The following is a 19,057-nucleotide window of genomic DNA, read 5'->3' on the forward strand; positions in this document are numbered from 1 at the left end:
AAAACCCGGGAGGACTAGAAAAAGGAGAATAGCAAAAAGGAGAACGGGAAAACCGCTGGTGACTTGACTAAACATACAAGACGAACTGGCACAGAGAGACAGGAAACACAGGGATAAATACACTGGTACAGAGAGACAGGAAACACAGGGATAAATACACTGGTACAGAGAGACAGGAAACACAGGGATAAATACACTGGTACAGAGAGACAGGAAACACAGGGATAAATACACTGGTACAGAGAGACAGGAAACACAGGGATAAATACACTGGCACAGAGAGACAGGAAACACAGGGATACATACACTGGTACAGAGAGACAGGAAACACAGGGATAAATACACTGGTACAGAGAGACAGGAAACACAGGGATAAATACACTGGTACAGAGAGACAGGAAACACAGGGATAAATACACTGGCACAGAGAGACAGGAAACACAGGGATAAATACACTGGCACAGAGAGACAGGAAACACAGGGATAAATACACTGGCACAGAGAGACAGGAAACACAGGGATAAATACACTGGTACAGAGAGACAGGAAACACAGGGATAAATACACTGGTACAGAGAGACAGGAAACACAGGGATAAATACACTGGTACAGAGAGACAGGAAACACAGGGATAAATACACTGGCACAGAGAGACAGGAAACACAGGGATAAATACACTGGCACAGAGAGACAGGAAACACAGGGATAAATACACTGGTACAGAGAGACAGGAAACACAGGGATAAATACACTGGTACAGAGAGACAGGAAACACAGGGATAAATACACTGGCACAGAGAGACAGGAAACACAGGGATAAATACACTGGTACAGAGAGACAGGAAACACAGGGATAAATACACTGGCACAGAGAGACAGGAAACACAGGGATAAATACACTGGTACAGAGAGACAGGAAACACAGGGATAAATACACTGGGGAAAATCAGCGACACCTGGAGGGGGTGGAGACAATCACGGGGACAGGTGAAACAGATCAGGGCGTGACACAGAGGGTGTTCTTTAATAGAAGCCTTTCCAACATAATCCAGGTAGAATCAGGAATTCTCCAGGGAAGCTCTTTTGCTTTTTTCAATCATTACTATGGACATACCACTGACTTTGAGTAAAGCCAGAGTGTCTGTGTATGCGGATGACTCAACACTCTACACATCAGCTACTACAGCAACTTAAATGACTGCAACACTCAACAAAGAGTTGCAGTTAGTTTCAGAATTGTTGGCAAGGAATAAGTTAGTCTTAAATATTTAAAAAGCTAAAAGCATTGTATTTGGGACAAATAATTCACTATATTCCTAAACCAGTGGTGTAGTACCCAATTGTCATACTTGAGTAAAAGTAAAGTAGTATAGTATAGTATAAAATGACTCAAGTAAAAGTGAGATTCTACTTGTGTAAAAGTATTTGGTTTTAAATATACTTAAGTATCAAAAGTAATTTAATTGCTAAAATATTCTTAAGTACCAAAAGTAAAAGTATAAATCATTTCAAATTCCTTATATTAAGCAAACCAGATGGCACCATTTTCTTGTTTTTTAAATTTACGGATAGCCAGGGGCACGCTCCAACACTCAGACATAATTTATACCAGAAGCATGTGTTTAGCATGAGTCCACCAGATCAGACGCAGCAGGAATCACCAGGGATGTTTTGTTAATAAGTGTGTGAATTAGACCATTCTACTGTCTTGCTTAGCATTCAAAATGTAAGGAGTTCTTTTGCGTGTCAGGGAAAATGTATGGAGTAAAAAGTACACCACTTTCTTTAGGAATGTATTGAAGTAAAAGTAAAAGTTGTCAAAAATATAAGTAGTAAAGTACAGTACAGATACCCCCCAGAAATACTAAAGTAGTACTTTCAAGCATTTTTACTTAAGTACTTTACACTACTGCCCTAAATCTCAATTACATTTTGTAATGAATAATGTGGAATAATGTGGAAATTGAGCAAGTTGAGTTGACTAAACTGCTTGGAGTAACCCTGGATTGTAAACTGTCATGGTCAATACATATTGATACAACAGTAGCTAAGATGGGGAGAAGTCTGTCCATATTAAAGCGCTGCTCTGCCTTCTTAACAAAACTATCAAAAAGGCATGTCCTAAAGGCCCTACTGTTCAGTAGTGTGGTCAGGTGCCACTAAGAGGGACTAGGGAAAATTACAATCGGCTCAGAACAGGGCAGCACTGCTGGCCCTTGGATGTACACAGAGAGCTAATATTAATAATATGCATTTCAATCTATTTTGGCTCAAAGTGGAGGAGAGATTGACTTCATCACTAATTTTATTTATGAGAGGTATTGGCATGTTGAATGCACCAAGCTGTCTGTTTGAACTACTGGCACACAGCTCAGACACCCATCCATACCCCACAAGACATGACACCAGAGGTCTCTTCACAGACCCCAAGTCCAGAACAGACTATGGGAAACACACAGTACTACATAGAGCCATGACTACATGGAACTCTATTCCACAGTACTACATAGAGCCATGACTACATGGAACTCTATTCCACAGTACTACATAGAGCCATGACTACATGGAACTCTATTCCACATCAAGTAACTGACGCAATAAGTACCATTTGATTAAAACAAAACAGAAAAAAATGCAGCTTATGGAACAGCGGGGACGTGAAGCATCACAGACACATGTATACACACACACGATAACATAAGCACTATACACACATGGATTTTGTATTGTAGATATGTGGTAGTTGAGTAGGGGCCTGAGGGCACAATGTGTTGTGAAATCTGTTGTGAATGTATTGTAAAAAGATTTGTATAACTGCCTTAATTTGGCTGGACCCCAGGAAGAGTAGCTGCTGCCATGGGGATCCATAATAAATACAAATACCAGGATCGGTACAGAATGCATTCAGATTGCATTCTATTTCAATTCAGTCAATTTATCAAGTAATCTGAAATTCCGATTACAATTACAATTTTCCACTAAGATTCTGAATTAAGTGACTATTGAAGTGACTATTAAGTGACTATTGAAATGGAATTGAAACCAAACTCAAATGTGTATTGTGTATTTTACCATGTACTGTACCATGTAATGTCACACATTTCGTAGCGATATTCTGTTGTATTGGTGAGAGTTTGTTCATTGCATTGCTCTGCCTCTGTCCTGGCAGTACTCGGAGAGCAGGAGAATGCTTAGCTAGAGAATGGCTGAATGGGTCAGATATCCAAAGAGTCGCCCATTGGAGAGGTTGTGGAGGGAACATTAGCAACAATAGAGCATTGCTCCCAGGTCAAGGGTCACATTTGGCCTGGTCAATGAAAAGAGAATTCACACATGTAGAATTGACATTGGTAACTGAGGAGAATGAAGCTGTGGATGGTCAGGGATGGGCAACTGCATGCCTATTGCGGGGAGTGCAGGCTTTTGTTCTTGCCCAGCTCTGAAACAACTAACAGTGGTCTATAATGAACACCATATACACACTGCGGTCCTTGTTACCCACCACAGAATTACACAGTGAGCAGAGTGGTCTTTCTTAACATATCATTTCATACCTCTACATACATACATGAAAGGCAAATGCCTGAATGTGTTTTACAGAATTTATTGTCAAATAATATTTCACAACCTTTCATAACATATTTTTTTATAAAATAATGTCTGAACATTAGTCTGCTGTAGGAGAGATGTGCTTTTAAAAAATTGTTTAAAATCTCACATGGACTGTGGGAATGTAGACACACAAACACACTTGCCGGGCTATCACTATCACAACATCCCCCACCCACTGCTCAAAGACAACAATAACGCCCAAATACACCGCACCACCCAGCTTCTTATCTACAAGGCGGGGGCTATAGTGGCTAATAAATTGTGTGTGTGTGCATATGTGTATTAGTGCCTGTTCGTGTCTGCACATGTTGGGGTGTCTCTGGGTTGGGCCCATCCTCAGTGTAGACCCTGCAGGCACTTCCTGTCAGGAGCTGTCAATCATACCAGACAACTGATCTGAGGGCAGGACAGCCTGTTAGCCTGGCTACCCATACTCCTTGCTCCTGCCAATTGCTTCACAATGAGTCTGGAGTACCTCCCCGACGCTCCCCGAATACGAACACATTCAGGACCGTCTGATTAGTCCAGAAACCAATGGGTTGGGCTAGAGCCAGAACATACGTGGATAAAGAGATGGTTTGAAAATGCATAATTTGCTTCGGTTAGAGACGATCCAAACACTGATGACAATGTTAAGTACAACAACCCTTGTCGCCACAAACAACTTCACTGATGTCATACTAAAGAATGTAGCGAACGACAGAGCAGCGAAATAATTGTGTGTGAGTCGTCAGACTAACAGCCTGTAGCATGGCATGAGCATTGTCCCTCCCTGTGGTGCCAAACACACACGCACGCATGCACGCTCGCACACTCAGAGGTTCAGACAGTCTACCATACAGGATGTACTGGGTGTTTTCACTATCTATTTTGGTCTGCAGAAAGGGTGGAGGGCAAGAGGGCTGGGGCTTTGATTGCTCTAAATGCAGAGGAGAGAAAATAGAGCTACATCATTCAAATTCTTAAAAAACATTAATTTGGTTTTCTATGAGTGAAGTGGCCTTCATCAAGCTCTTCTTTGAGTGAAATTCAGTGAATTAAATTGAATGTTTTGTATAAGAGTATGAATGAAATTCAATGAAAGTATGTCAGAGCAATACGACTAGGAATGAGACAGACATCGGTGTCAGACAGGTCATTTGAATAACCCCAAAACAGCCACATAGAGGGACATTTAAAAAGTATTGACAACATCCGCAGTAACTGGAAACCATGTACAGTAAGAGCACCTTATTCTACAGAAAAGTAAAAAACATTGTCTGATACTGTATGTTGGACTGTTATTCATACAGTATGACATGTGATTAAAACAGCCTGTATTTTAAGGAGTGGTTGTTGAAAGATTAAACTCTTTGGCTTGTAAAGTGTATCGGCTTATCTGTGTCTGTATATGGTAGAGTATAAAGTATAATGTAATGTGGGACTTCTGTCTTTGTCTTCTGTGTTTGTGTCTAATGGCAGGGCAAACATCACACATATATTCTATCTTAAATTGACTAGTTTCTCTCTCGGGAAAACTAATCATGCAGCAACAGCAAATGTGAATTATAAATAATATACATTTTTGTAGGAGTTGATCAAAAAAATCTTAGTATACAGTGGGGTCTGAAATGATTGGCAACCTTGATAAAGATGAGCAAGCAAGACTGTATAAAATACAAAATCTGAACTATATTGGTGTGTGTGACAAAATAGCTATATTTTCATGCCGTCCACTAGATGTAAATGCCTGGCGTGTGCTAAACGCCATTGGCACCTGGAATGGAACCGGTCCTATCATCAGATGAAATGAAAATAGATCTCTTTGGCCACGCATACCAGTAGTGGATTTGGCATCAAAATAATGAAGCAGAATTTTATTTTTTTTTGTTGCTATTTTGCTTCCACTGGTCCTGGGGCCCTTGTCAAGGTCAACGCATGATGAACCTAGTACCAGGACATTTTATCCAAAACCTGGTTGCCTCTGCCAGGAGGCTGAAACTTGGCCGCAAGTGGATTTTCTGTCAAGACAAAAACACCAAGCATCAAAATCCACAAGGAAATGGTTAACTGACCACAAAATCAACATTTTGCAATGACCAGCTCAGTCTCTGATCCCCTTTGAAAACCTATGGTTTGAACTGAAGAGGCCAGTCAGTATGCGTTCTATGATCCCTCCCAATCTATTCTCCATTCTCATCATTTTTGGGGAAAAAGGCTCAGTGCCATTACCCTCGAAAGGTGAGGAATTGAAAGATATTGAAAACAGTGTGTACAAAACATTAGGAACATCCCCTTTTGGCCTCAGGAAAGCCTCAATTCTTCATGGTATGGACTCTACAAGGTGTCAAAAGCTTTACACAGAGATGCTGGCCCATGTTGACTCCAAAGCTTCCCACAGTTGTGTCAAGTTGGCTGGATATCCTTTGGGTGTTGCACCATGCTTGATACACAAAGGAAAATGTTGAATGTAAAAAAACCCAGCTGTGTTGCAGTTTTAACACACTCAAACTGGGATGCCTGTTCAAAGGCACTTCAATCTTTTGTCTTGCCCATTCACACTCTGAATGGCACACGTACACAATCCATGTCTCAATTGTCTCAAGGTATAAAAATCCTTCTTTAACCAGGTCTCCTCCCCTTCATCTACACTGATTGAAGTGGATTAAAGGGATCACCTGGTTTCACTTGGTCAGTGTGTCATGGAAAGGGCAGGTGTTTCTAATGTTTTGTCCACTCAGTGTACAGTATGTTAGTATAAAATAATATAATTTCCCACTTTTTTTGCATACAATATAGCTCAGTATAAGTATTTATTTTTATTTATACATTATTTTTTGTGAATCTTGGCAATAATTTCATCCCCTATAGTAATCAAGTCTGACACGCTACAATTTGTCTTTTACAAGTCTTTTACACTACAATTTTACGCTACAATTTGCATTTCCTGCTTTGCAGGAAAAGTATCTTCTACAACAGAGTGATCGAATAAAGATAGTATATCTGTATGTCTAACTCATGTAACCTCTTGACAGTATCACATGCTACAGTACAGAATAGAACATGTGGGACTTACTCTTCTCTGTCTGTTTCCATGGCAGCCCGCACTGACCACAACGGCTTGTTGCCACGGCATATCAAGAGTGACAGTGAAGATGACGACCTGCCCAATGTCACACTGGACAGCGTTAACGAGACCGGATCTACTGCTCTGTCTATAGCACGGGCCGTGCAAAAGTAAGTACCAGAGTGTTCTGTGTGTGTGTGTTTGTGTATTTTATGTCCCTCTGTATAGCCTTTATCACCCTCCCCATGTGTCTAGTCCATCTGTGTATAATAAGATGAGTCAGGGCTTCCCCATCCATCCTAGTGTAGTCTGATAATCAGAACCAGTGTTTCAGTCTGCTCTCCCTCCCCCCTAAACGTAGACACTTCAAGACCCAGCACTCACACTTTAACACAGCCAGGTCACCCATGATATAAGTCAGTATTCAACATCCATCCATGTCTGAGGATATTGGGAGTTGACGTGGAAACCAGACACTAGGGGCAACAGTGAGCGCTGTTCCTTCAAGCAGGTTTTGAATTTGATAGGCTGTTGTGGTCAGGGATGGTGGATGGGCATATGCCTCTGGTGCCAAAGGTAGAAAGGTAGAAGCAGCTACTCTTCAGCGAAATTAAGGCCATTTTAAAAACAGTACATTCACAGCAGATTTCACAACAAATTAAGTATGTGCCATCAAGCCCCTACTCTACTACCACATATCTAGTCCATGTGTACAGTGGATCGTGTACATGTGTACAGTGGATAAGTTATAGAGTGTTGCAGCACAGCTTGCATAGTGCCGCAGAATTCTATGGCACGTTATTTTATTGTCAACCACTGTTTCCATTAATGCTAGTTAGTGCTAGTTTGACCACCAGAGGGCATCTTTGAGAAGCATTTGATAGCCTTCCATAGTGGCTGTACGAGAGAATTTACAACCTTTTTTTGTAAGAACATAGTACATGGGACTGGTTTCCATTAGGATGGAACAGAAAATATGGTACTGTACAATGTGACGGTCGGGAGTAGGCCACAGTACTGGGCTATTTAGATAAAGAATTCCTGTGTCGTGCAGGCACGTGGGACATTGGGGTTCAATTCCTCGACAGGCAGGAAGGAGTAGGCTGTCCTTGTAAATAAGAATTTGTTATTAACTGACTTGCCTAGATAAATAAAGGTTACACTAAGAGCATAACAGTTCTACACCGTAATTGTAGTCTAACCGATACCCAAATGCATATTCGGTGAAAATAAAATCTCATTGATTTATCAAGACCCTTGCTTTTCTCAGAGCAGCGTGAAATGGTGCTAAAATAGTTATATAATAGTTAAATATAAAATAGGCTATTGCTTAAAATTAAAACCAAAAGCCACCTCATGTGTCTCCCGGTGGCCGCCAGCACAGGTATGGAACCTGCATCTGTAGCAACGCATTTTGCACTGCAGTGTCTTAGACAGCTGCGCCACTCAGGATGCCTCATCCACAAAGTATCAAAATACAGAGAGGTGTTGGTAAAGGTATATTGTCCTGCTAATAGCCTGTAATGGGCTATTATAATACTGCATATGGTGTCCAGGTCAGGATAACCAAAACATTGATTTATTTAAGACTATCAGAAAGATTGTTGGTACTTATTTATTTTGATCCAAAGCCATGAATGAGTGAGTCACTCCGCTTTATGCAGGGGCTGACTATATGACTATGCCATCAACTTGATAATATATAATGATATTTTGGAGGTTATTTAATTTTCAAAAAATTTAAAGTGAGCGATTGTAATCTGAATAAAGGCCAAAATAATATTTGTAAAGGCCAAAACATTTATTTCTGTTTTTAGAGGGAGAGAAATGCTGGACGAATTGTGCGCCACCCAATGGGACTCCCAATCATGGTCAACAATAGTTTTTGTTGTATTATTTGTTTAGTCTTTTCTGGTGGATTAAACTGAAACTGCAACCAATCACAGCCGGTTGTGATACAGCCAACCTAACTAAGAAATACATTTGACGATCGAATTCTCCCCCTACCCTCCTTCTAGGCAAGTCTGTTGTCCAGCTACCTGCTAATATCCATAATGGCGCTGTACAACGTGATTGTGTGTGTTTGAGAGAGTATTTTCCAGTAAGCATCAATTTGTTTACCTTCATTAGACAACTTTGTTCTAATATGCCTGTAATTCAGTGACATTTATTCGCCGTTATGGATACATATCTAAAACAACATTGGCGTTTTGAAAGAGTATTTTTAATATTTTATTAACGAATGCATACAGATGCTGATGAAGAAATACAGTGCTGTACAGTATATGCTTTATCTGACATTTTGCGGTTACATGAGGTCGCCCACCCGCAGTTTATGTAGAGGCTATATGACTGCGCCATCAACTTGATTATTTATTAGACATCACTTGCTTATATTCAGTTAACAAATGTATCTTAAGAATATCATGGAATATAATTTAACATTTTCGTTTCTCCATGCTTGTCTCAGAGCAGCCGAAACGGTGCTGAAATAGTTGTCCACGGCGAGTAGGCTATATACAGTGGAGAGAACAAGTATTTGATACACTGCCGATTTTGCAGGTTTTCCTACTTACAAAGCATTTAGTGGTCTGTAATGTTTATCATAGGTACACTTCAACTGTGAGAGATGGAATCTATAAAAAAAATCCAGAAAATCACATGTATGATTTTTAAGTCATTAATTTGCATTTTATTGCATGGCATAAGTATTTGATACATCAGAAAAGCAGAACTTAATATTTGGTACAGAAACCTTTGTTTGCAATTACAGAGATCATACGTTTCCTGTAGTTCTTGACCAGGTTTGCACACACTGCAGCAGGAATTTTGGCCCACTCCTCCATACAGACCTTCTCCAGATCCTTCAGGTTTCGGGGCTGTCGCTGGGCAATACGGACTTTCAGCTCCCTCCAAAGATTTTCTATTGGGTTCAGGTCTGGAAATTGGCTAGGCCATTCCAGGACCTTGAGATGCTTCTTACGGAGCCACTCCTTAGTTGCCCTGGCTGTGTGTTTCGGGTCGTTATGCTGGAAGACCCAGCCATGACCAATCTTCAATGCTCTTACTGAGGGAAGGAGGTTGTAGGCCAAGATCTCACGATACATGGCTCCATCCATCCTCCCCTCAATATGGTGCAGTCGTCCTGTCCCCTTTGCAGAAAATCATCCCCAAAGAATGATGTTTCCACCTCCATGCTTCACGGTTGGGATGGTGTTCTTGGGGTTGTACTCATCCTCTTCTTCCTCCAAACACGGCGAGAGGAGTTTAGACCAAAAAGCTATATTTTTGTCTCATCAGACCACATGACCTTCTCCCATTCCTCCTCTGGATCATCCAGATGGTCATTGGCAAACTTCAGACGGGCTTGGACATGCGCTGACTTGAGCAGGGGGACCTTGCGTGCGCTGCAGGATTTTAATTCATAGCGGTGTAGTGTGATACTAATGGTTTTCTTTGAGACTGTGGTCCCAGCTCTCTTCAGGTCATTGACCAGGTCCTGCCGTGTAGTTCTGGGCTGATCCCTCACCTTCCTCATGATCATTGATGCCCCACGAGTTGAGATCTTACATGGGGCCCCAGACCGAGGATGATTGACCGTCATCTTGAACTTCTTCCATTTTCTAATAATTGCGCCAACAGTTGTTGCCTTCTCAACAAGCTGCTTGGCTATTGTCCTGTAGCCCATCCCAGCCTTGTGCAGGTCTACCATTTATCCCTGATGTCCTTACACAGCTCTCTGGTCTTGGTCATTGTGGAGAGGTTGGAGTCTGTTTGATTGAGTGTGTGTACAGGTGTCTTTTATACAGGTAGCGAGTTCAAACAGGTGCAGTTAATGCAGGTAATGAGTGGAGAACAGGAGTGCTTCTTAAAGAAAAACTAACAGGTCTGTGAAAGCCGGAATTCTTACTGGTTGGTAGGTGATCAAAAACTTATGTCATGCAATAAAATGCAAATTAATTACTTAAAAATCATACGATGTGATTTTCTGGATTTTTGTTTTAGATTCCATCTCTCACAGTTGAAGTGTACCTATGATAAAAATTACAGATGCTTTGTAAGTAGGAAAACCTGTAAAATCGGCAGTGTATCAAATACTTGTTCTCCCCACTGTATAACGATATTTTGGAGATTATTTTGTTTTTTAAAAAATGACAGTGAGCGATTGTAATCTGAATATAAGCTAACACAATATTTATAAAGGCCAAAATATAGCCCTGCTAATAGCCATAATGGCGCTGTACCACGTGACCATGTGTGTTCGAAAGAGTCTTTTCCAATATGCAACATTTTTTTTACCTTTATTAGACAACTTTGTGACAATATTTCTGTAATTCAGTGATATTTAATCCCATAGTAATTCGTTATGGATCCATAACTAAATAAACATCAGCATTTTGAAAGAGTATTTTTATCATTATTTTATTAACGAAAGCATGACAAATAAATACAGTACACACTTTTGCATTTGAATAATAAAGCATTTTGAAGATATAAGCCACCTGCATTTATTTATTAGGCTGTAGCAGAACAGCATAACTGTCTGGACTGCCCCAGGTATGTTGACTCCGCCTGTCGGAGGTGGAGTTCCAGAGCTTATAGGTGTGCCTGGCATGGATTGTGACTCCATCTCGTTCCTCGCCCTCTTCAACGCGTCATTCTCCGCCTGACTCTCCGCCAATGCCGCCTGGCTCAGGACCAATGCATCAGCTGTCACCCGTGTCTCTGCTCTCAGATAAAGTTTCTCTTTCTGCTGGTCTTCTTTCAAGGACTCGATCTCCGTCTTCAAAGTTTGAATCTGATCCATTTGCACCTTCATCAGATTAGCAGAATGGTACCGCCTTGAGCCCCCATCGATTACAGTGGCCTATGATAGAAATGGTAGATCAATTAAGAATTAAAAGTGACTCCAACACACACATGCTGCATACACATTTTAAGAATCTAGCAAAACTAATCGCTTTCTTGGCAGCCATCCGTTGTCCAGCTCTTTGTCCACTGATCTCCACAGGTGGTTGTTGGCTTGGTTGTATGCTCTGCAAAAACACGTTCACGTATTTAGTGCACAATATATATATATATATATATATATATTTATTCAACCTTTATTTAATTATCTAATTTATTACACGGTATGCCTACATATTGATAGGCTATATACATTTTTTTTTCTAAGAAAATTAACTTAAACCAAAATACCTTTAGTTTTGGTGATCCTCTCTGCTCCGGCTCATTTTCAAGTCCTCTTGTGTTTATGGTCCTAAACCTGGAACAGGGAGCACCATAGAAGGAAGCTGGCTTGATGAAAACGATGTCCATTTCGTCTGTTTTCTTTGCTCGCAATGTCATGTTTTTCAGATAAACAGCTCGTTTTTGAATGGTAACTGTTAAGGGTGGAGTTTGGGGCAGGGTGAGGAGTACTGTCCAGTACCCGGGACATAAAGAGTCTATTGTCATGCTAAATGGAGCAACAAGTGTTTGAAAACCTGCTTTCAAAATACCACCAGTCGTGGCATAAATAAAAACATAGCATCTTGTATACGTCTTGTTTACATTCTATATTGTAACCACAATGTCACAAATCATTTGTATCTACCTTTCCAATTACTTTTAGAGTTTGGGATTTATAAATGTGTGCTTTTCATGTCATTTTTCGTCAAATCCAGTAAGTATAACTTTTGAGTGACGCCTTTAGTCTAATGCTCTAATGCTTTAATAATATCTGCCCTCCAAATTAATATATATTATTAGTTACATTGTTTTCGTTTGAACGTGCAGACTGGCACTAAGAACAGAGGGAATGTATCCCTAGTCAGCGCCATTATTAGTGCAATGCCCCTTAAAGTGTTGCTCTGTGCTACCCAGTGGGCCAGGGTGGGGGTCCAGTTTGTTATTTAGAATGATTTATTTCAGTTTTTAGAAGAGAGAAACCAAAAACCTACAGTCATCTCATGGATGTCCCAGTTGAGGCCACGGATATTAAACTAGCATCTGTAGCAACTCAGCTTGCTGCGCCACTAAGGCGCTGCTCAGCGTGACCGGTCGGGAGGAGGCTACAGTACTACAGACACACAGTAGCGCCTTGGGACCCAAAAGCATAATCAGTGCTCTAACTCCCCCTTGCGCTGGTCTGGAGCAATGAAGTAGTGACGCAGGGTATTGTACTAAACCACAAAGTCCCGCAGCATAATCGCAAAACTTTGAGGAGCAACCACTGTATGTATAGTGTGTTTTTTTGTGTTATTTTTTTTAATTTTTAATTTATTTGTTATTTTCCATTTTCATGGTATCCAATTGTTTAGTAGCTACTATCTTGTCTCATCGCTACAACTCCCGTACGGGCTCGGGAGAAACAAAGGTTGAAAGTCATGCGTCCTCCGATACACAACACAACCAAGCAGCACTGCTTCTTAACACAGTGCGCATCCAACCCGGAAGCCAGCCGCATCAATGTGTCTCCACCGTTCACCTGGCAACCTTGGTTAGCATGCACTGCGCCTGGCCTGCCTCAGGAGTCGCTGGTGCGCGATGAGACAAGGATATCCCTACCGGCCAACCCCTCCTTAACCCAGGACAACGCTAGGCCAATTGTGCATCGCCCCACGGACCTCCCCGGCGGCCGGTTACGACAGAGCCTGGGCGCGAACCCAGAGTCTCTGGTGGCCCAGCTTAACCACTGCGCTATACGGGCCTCCCGGGTGTGTTTTAAGCCTATCCCAAACCTTAAACGTTACCTTAACCATTCTGATTTAATACCTAACCTTAATATTTCGCTGTCAATGCCTAAACGTAACCTTAAACACTTCGAAATGTGACTTTTGGAACAACATAAATGTGATGTTTCAGAAACATGGATGAACATTTAATTTTGATGTGAGTCTGTGAGAGCTGGTTGCCATTGAAGCCCATTCGGATGATCAGAACCAGGGACTCATCGTCTGCTCTCCTGCCCTAAACCCATAAAGTTCCAGACACAGAACTACAGTCATATGTCCCTGCCCAGACTCTGTACTGTTACCCGTCAAACTGGCCAGACTCATAATATTGCAGGTGTTGAGCTGTAATTAGGTTTAACTAGTAGGAAACACAAACGGTCTATGTGTGCCACACACACACACACTGTTATTTAGACTAACTGTTAGGAAACTGTTCCAGGACTGTGTTCCTGTGTTAAACCCCCACTAATGAAGTTCCCTCAGTAAATAGACAGGTTTCACTCTTCCAAAATGACTCACTTTCCCAAACATAGTACGACATAGGGAATAGGGTGCCATTTTGGACACAGGCATACAGTACTCTGCATTTGTGCTGCTTTTCAACTGTGACACCAGTGTTACACTGGGGTATATACCCTGATGTTATACTAGGAAAATTGTGTTTCCATAGCTACAGATGTCGGATCTTAACTTGATCACTCTTTTGTCACTGAGAATTTGAGAAGTATTCTTTCTCTCCATGCAGGGGCAACCGAGTCATAGGGATCAGAGCTTGCTATCAAAATCATATTCTCTGTCACTGTCGCTCAAAACGCTAGACCTAGCTCCTATTACTGCAACATTAAAGCTATTGGTCTCCACTAGGCTACGACATAAAAGTGTCTAGTGTATCCAAAGGTTACGAATGAACTGTCAAAATTTAGTGGTGGTCCAGGTGCGTAAATATAGGCCTACTGTGTAATTAAAGGCCTACGTGGGTTCGATTCAGGACCTTGCCCCTCTGGCAAATAACTAAATCCCTCCGATTGGCTAGATTTAGTTACAGACTTCAAATATGGACAGCCCAGGGATATTTTACCCCTGATCTTGATAATAAATGACCATACCAGAAACTTTTGGATAACATACAGTGCATTCGGAATGTATTCAGACCCCTTGACATTTTCCACATTTTGTTATGTTACAGCCTTCTTCTAAAATGGATAAAATAAAATGTTTGCTCCTCAAACTACACACAATACAATACAATACACACAATACCCTATAATGACAAAGCGAAAACTGATTTTTTAAATTTGTGCAAATTTATATGTACATAAGTATTCAGACCTTTTGCTAAGAGACTCGAAATTGAGCTCAGCTATATCCCGTTTGCATTAATTATCCTTGTTTCTACAACTTGATTGGATTCCACATGTGGTCATTTCAATTGATTGGACATGGTTTCCTCCAGATGTGACACTTGACATTCAGGCTAAATAGTTCAATCTTGGTTACATCAGATGAGAAAATATTGTTTCTCATATTCTGAGAGTCTTTATGTGCCTTTTGGCAAACTCCAAGCGGGCTGTCATATGCCTTTTACTGAGGAGTGTTTTCCGTCTGGCCACTCTTCCATAAAGGCCTGATTGGTGGAGTGCTGCAGAGATGGTTGTCCTTCTGGAAGGTTCTCCCATCTCCACAGAGGAACTCTAGAGCTCTGTCAGAATGACCATCAGATTCTTGGTAACCTCCCTGACCAAGACCCTTCTCCCCCGATTGCTCAGTTTGACCAGGCAGCCAGTTCTAGGAAGTGCCTTGGTGGTTCCAAACTTCTTCAATTTAAGAATGAGGAAGGCCACTGTGTTCCTGGGGACCTTCAATGCTGCAGAACTTTTTGCGTACCCTTCCCCAGATCTGTACCTCGTCACAATCCTGTCTCGGAGCTGATTCGACCTCATGGATTGGTTTTTGCTCTGACATGCACTGTCAACTGTGGGACCTTAAACAGACACGTGTGTGCCTTTCCAAATCATGTCCAATCAATTGAATTTACTACAGGTGGACTCCAATGAAGTTGTAGAAACATCTCAAGGATGATCAACGGAAACAGGATGCACCTGACCTCAATTTCGAGTCTCATACAAAGGGTCTGAATAGTTATGTAAATAAGTTATTTTAGTTTTTTTTCTTTAATAGTTTTTGCAGAAAAAAAAAAGTTTTTGCTTTGTCATTGTGTAGATTGCTGAGGATTTTTTTGTATTTAATTCATTTGAGAATAAGGCTGTAACGTAATAAAATGTCAAGGGGTCTGAATACTTTGAAGGCACTGTAAACTATTATAGAACTTAATATATTCCAAATAACTAATCTAATCAGACAACCCCCTTACAGTCTATGGTACTGTCCCCTGAGGGAATATAATGATTCACTATAGTAACGATAACATTTCATTTTGTAATATCAGTAATATCAGCACCTCAATAAGAATGTGAAACCCATAGCAGATCATTGAGGTGGATGGAAGAAAAGGGGATTGTAACTGTAACCCACCTGGAAGCCAAAGCCAAGAGAGGCCAATTTGAAGCTCTTGATTCACCTGGCTAGACCAAGAGGTTATTCAGTGGGGTCTAGCTGAGGCCCCTATGAAGGAGACGCGAGACCACCTGTTACCTAGGGTAGAGAAAGAGAGATGAATGGGATGGGAAGGGAGAGGAGGGTACCTGTGAGTAGAGTGCTGTCAATATACGTTCAAGTCAAATGTGAGTGTGTCTCTGCCTGCCTGACTGCCTGTCAGTCAGTTGCTTCATAGTCTACCTCGATCAGTAGAGTGTTGCATGGGGATAAACATTACTCCTACTTCTGCTGGCGGAATTATTCCTGGCCTCAGCACCGAGGGGTGAAGGACAGCAGGGGGATCTGATGGGTGCTCACCTCTCATCTAATAGAAATGTTGAATGCAGAATAAACCATCTCATGGTGAATGGATGGAAAATAAATAAATCATTGCCAATAATTGAGCAGAGCTGCTTTTGCTAGTTCCAGATCTGTATGTACACTCACCCACCACTACTAATCAGAGACCAATCTGAAGTTAAATCAAATCAAAATGTATTTGTCACATGCACCGAATGCAACAAGTGTAGACCTTACCATGTTAATGTAAATAGTCCGATGAACATTTATTACATTTTTCAGCAGACTTATGGCTTGGTGGCAGAAGCTGTTAAGGAGTGTTTTGGTCCTAGACTTGTCACTCCGGTACCGCTTGCCGTGCGGTAGCAGATAAAAGAGTCTTTGATCTACATCACTAGGGTGACTGGAGTTTTTGGGCTTTCCTTTGACACTGCCATTTATATGTCTGGTTGGCAGGAAACTTGTCCCCGGTGATGTACTGGGCCGTTCGCACTACCCTCTGTTGAGCCTTACTGTCAGATGCCGAGCAGTTGCCATACCAGGTGGTGATGAAACTGGTCAGGATGTTCTCGATGATGCAGCTGTAGAACCTTTTGAGAATCTGGGAACCCATGCCAAATCTTTTCAGTCTCCTGAGGGGAAAAGGTGTGGTCATGCCCTTTTCACGACTGTGTTTGGACCATGATAGTTTGTTAGTGATGTGGATACCAAGGAACTTGAAACTCTAGTCCCACTCCACTCCCCGTCAATTTTAATGGGGGCCTGTTCGGACCGCCTTTTCCTGTAGTCCACAATAATTTCCTTTGTCTGGCTTACATTAAGGGAGAGGTTGTTGTCCTGGAACCACACTGTCTGACCTCCTCCCTATAGGCTGTCTCATCATTGTCGGTGATCAGGCCAACCACTGTTGTGTCGTCAGCAAACTTAATGATGGTGTTGGAGTCGTGTTTGGCCACGCAGTCGTGGGTGACTAGGGAGTACAGTAGGGGACTAAGTACCCACCCCTGAGGGGCCCCAGTGTTGAGGATCAGCGCTGCAGACGTGTTGTTGCCAACTCTTACCACCTGGGGGCAGCCCGTCAGGAAGTCCAGGATCCAGTTGCAGAGGGAGGTTTTTAGTCTCAAGGTCCTTAGCTTATTGATGAACTTTGTGGGCACTATAGTGTTGAACGCTGAGCTGTAGTCAGTGAACAGTATTCTCACATAGGTGTTCCTTTTGTCCACGTGGGAAATGGCAGTGTGGAGTGCGATTGAGATTGGGTCATCTGTGGATCTGTTGGGGTGGTATTCAAATTGAAGGGGGTCTAGGTTATCCGGGAGGATGCTGTTGATGTCAGTCATGACCAACCTTTCAAAGCACTTCATGGCCACCGACATGAGTGCTACGGGGCAGAATTTTGGCAGGTTACCTTCACTTCCTTGCGCAAAGGGACTATGGTGGTCTGCATGAACCATGTACAGTGCCTTACAAAAGTATTCATCCCCCTTGGCATTTTTCCAATTTTGTTTCATTACAACCTGTAATTTAACCTGTCTACGATATTGGTTCCCAATTGGGAATCAACCCTCCCACGTTCAGCTGAAACGGTGGCGCATGGAACGCAAAAATATTCTTAAAAATATTTAACCTCCACACATTAACAAGTCCAATAGCTCAAATGAAAGATAAACACCTTGTTCATCTAGCCAGCAAGTCAGATTTCTAAAATGTTTTACGGCGAAAACATAGCACATATATATGTAAAACCACCACCAGACACAGCTCATTTGAATAGCCAAAACATGCAATCAACAAACGCAGGATTAAAAAATAAATCGCTCACTAACCTTTTGAAAATCTTCATCAGATGACAGTAATATGACATGTTACACAGTACATATTTTTTTTTTCAATAATATGCCATTTATACCCATAAATGTCAATTTACAGTGAGTTCACGTTCAGAAATTACTCAAAAATGCCCGCAGGAAATCTAGGTAGCGTGGCAAGATAACGTAAATAGACATCATAAACTTTGACTAAATATACATGTTCTACATATAGTTAGAAAGATACACTGCTTCTTTATGCAACCGCTTTGTTAGATTTATTTTTAACGTTACAGAAATCGCACACTATTCAATATGCTGAGACGGCGCTCAGTTCGAAGCTACATTTCTACGTAATGTTGGAGTCAACAGAAACACAGATTTAAGCATAAATATTCCCTTACCTTCGATGGTCTTCGTTCAGAATGTTCTGGAAGGCTTCATACTTACCCAATACATCGTTTGGTTTCAAGTCTTGCGTCTTTGTATTAGCTACTGCTAATAACATCAGCTGAAATGCACCCAAAACGTCCTCTGGTCCGGAAAAGTTGCGCATCAAAACTTCAAAATTACATATTATATGTCGACTAAACAGGTCAAACTAAGTGCAGAAGCAAGCTTTATGATGTTTTAGACACGCAAAACAAACTTCAATTCAATCGGCCATCGTCTGCCCTTCTCTTGAGTGCTGGAACAAAGGAATGGCTGGGACCAATTCGCGCCCCTACGCACAGCCTATTCTCTCGTGGCACGCACTAATTTCACTCCCATAGGGTCAATTCTCGCGGGATTTGAACGATTCAAAGCTCTACTGAAAGAGGACATCTAGAGGACATCTAACCAGAATCATAACTGGTTGGGAAGGGTGGGGGCCATGACGTCAAAGTTGCTCCAACTTTCATGGCCACAAAAACTAGTTTGGAAGAATGCCTGCCCTGTGAGTTCTGCTATACTTACAGACATAATTCCAACGGTTTTAG

The 19,057-nt window shown here is 41.6% G+C and overlaps 1 protein-coding gene across 2 annotated transcripts in view; it reads left to right on the forward strand.

Annotated features, from left to right (window-relative positions):
- klf12b (Kruppel-like factor 12b) overlaps positions 1-19,057 on the forward strand; it is a 167,021-nt gene that overhangs the window by 99,820 nt on the left and 48,144 nt on the right. For both annotated transcript variants that reach the window (XM_021578618.2, XM_021578620.2), the window contains exon 4: positions 6,693-6,828. In XM_021578618.2, coding sequence (XP_021434293.1) covers positions 6,693-6,828 — 136 coding nt within the window. The remainder of the gene's footprint in view (positions 1-6,692; positions 6,829-19,057) is intronic.

The sequence above is a fragment of the Oncorhynchus mykiss genome, chromosome 22 (genome assembly GCF_013265735.2).
Source record: "Oncorhynchus mykiss isolate Arlee chromosome 22, USDA_OmykA_1.1, whole genome shotgun sequence".
Lineage (NCBI taxonomy): Eukaryota > Metazoa > Chordata > Actinopteri > Salmoniformes > Salmonidae > Oncorhynchus > Oncorhynchus mykiss.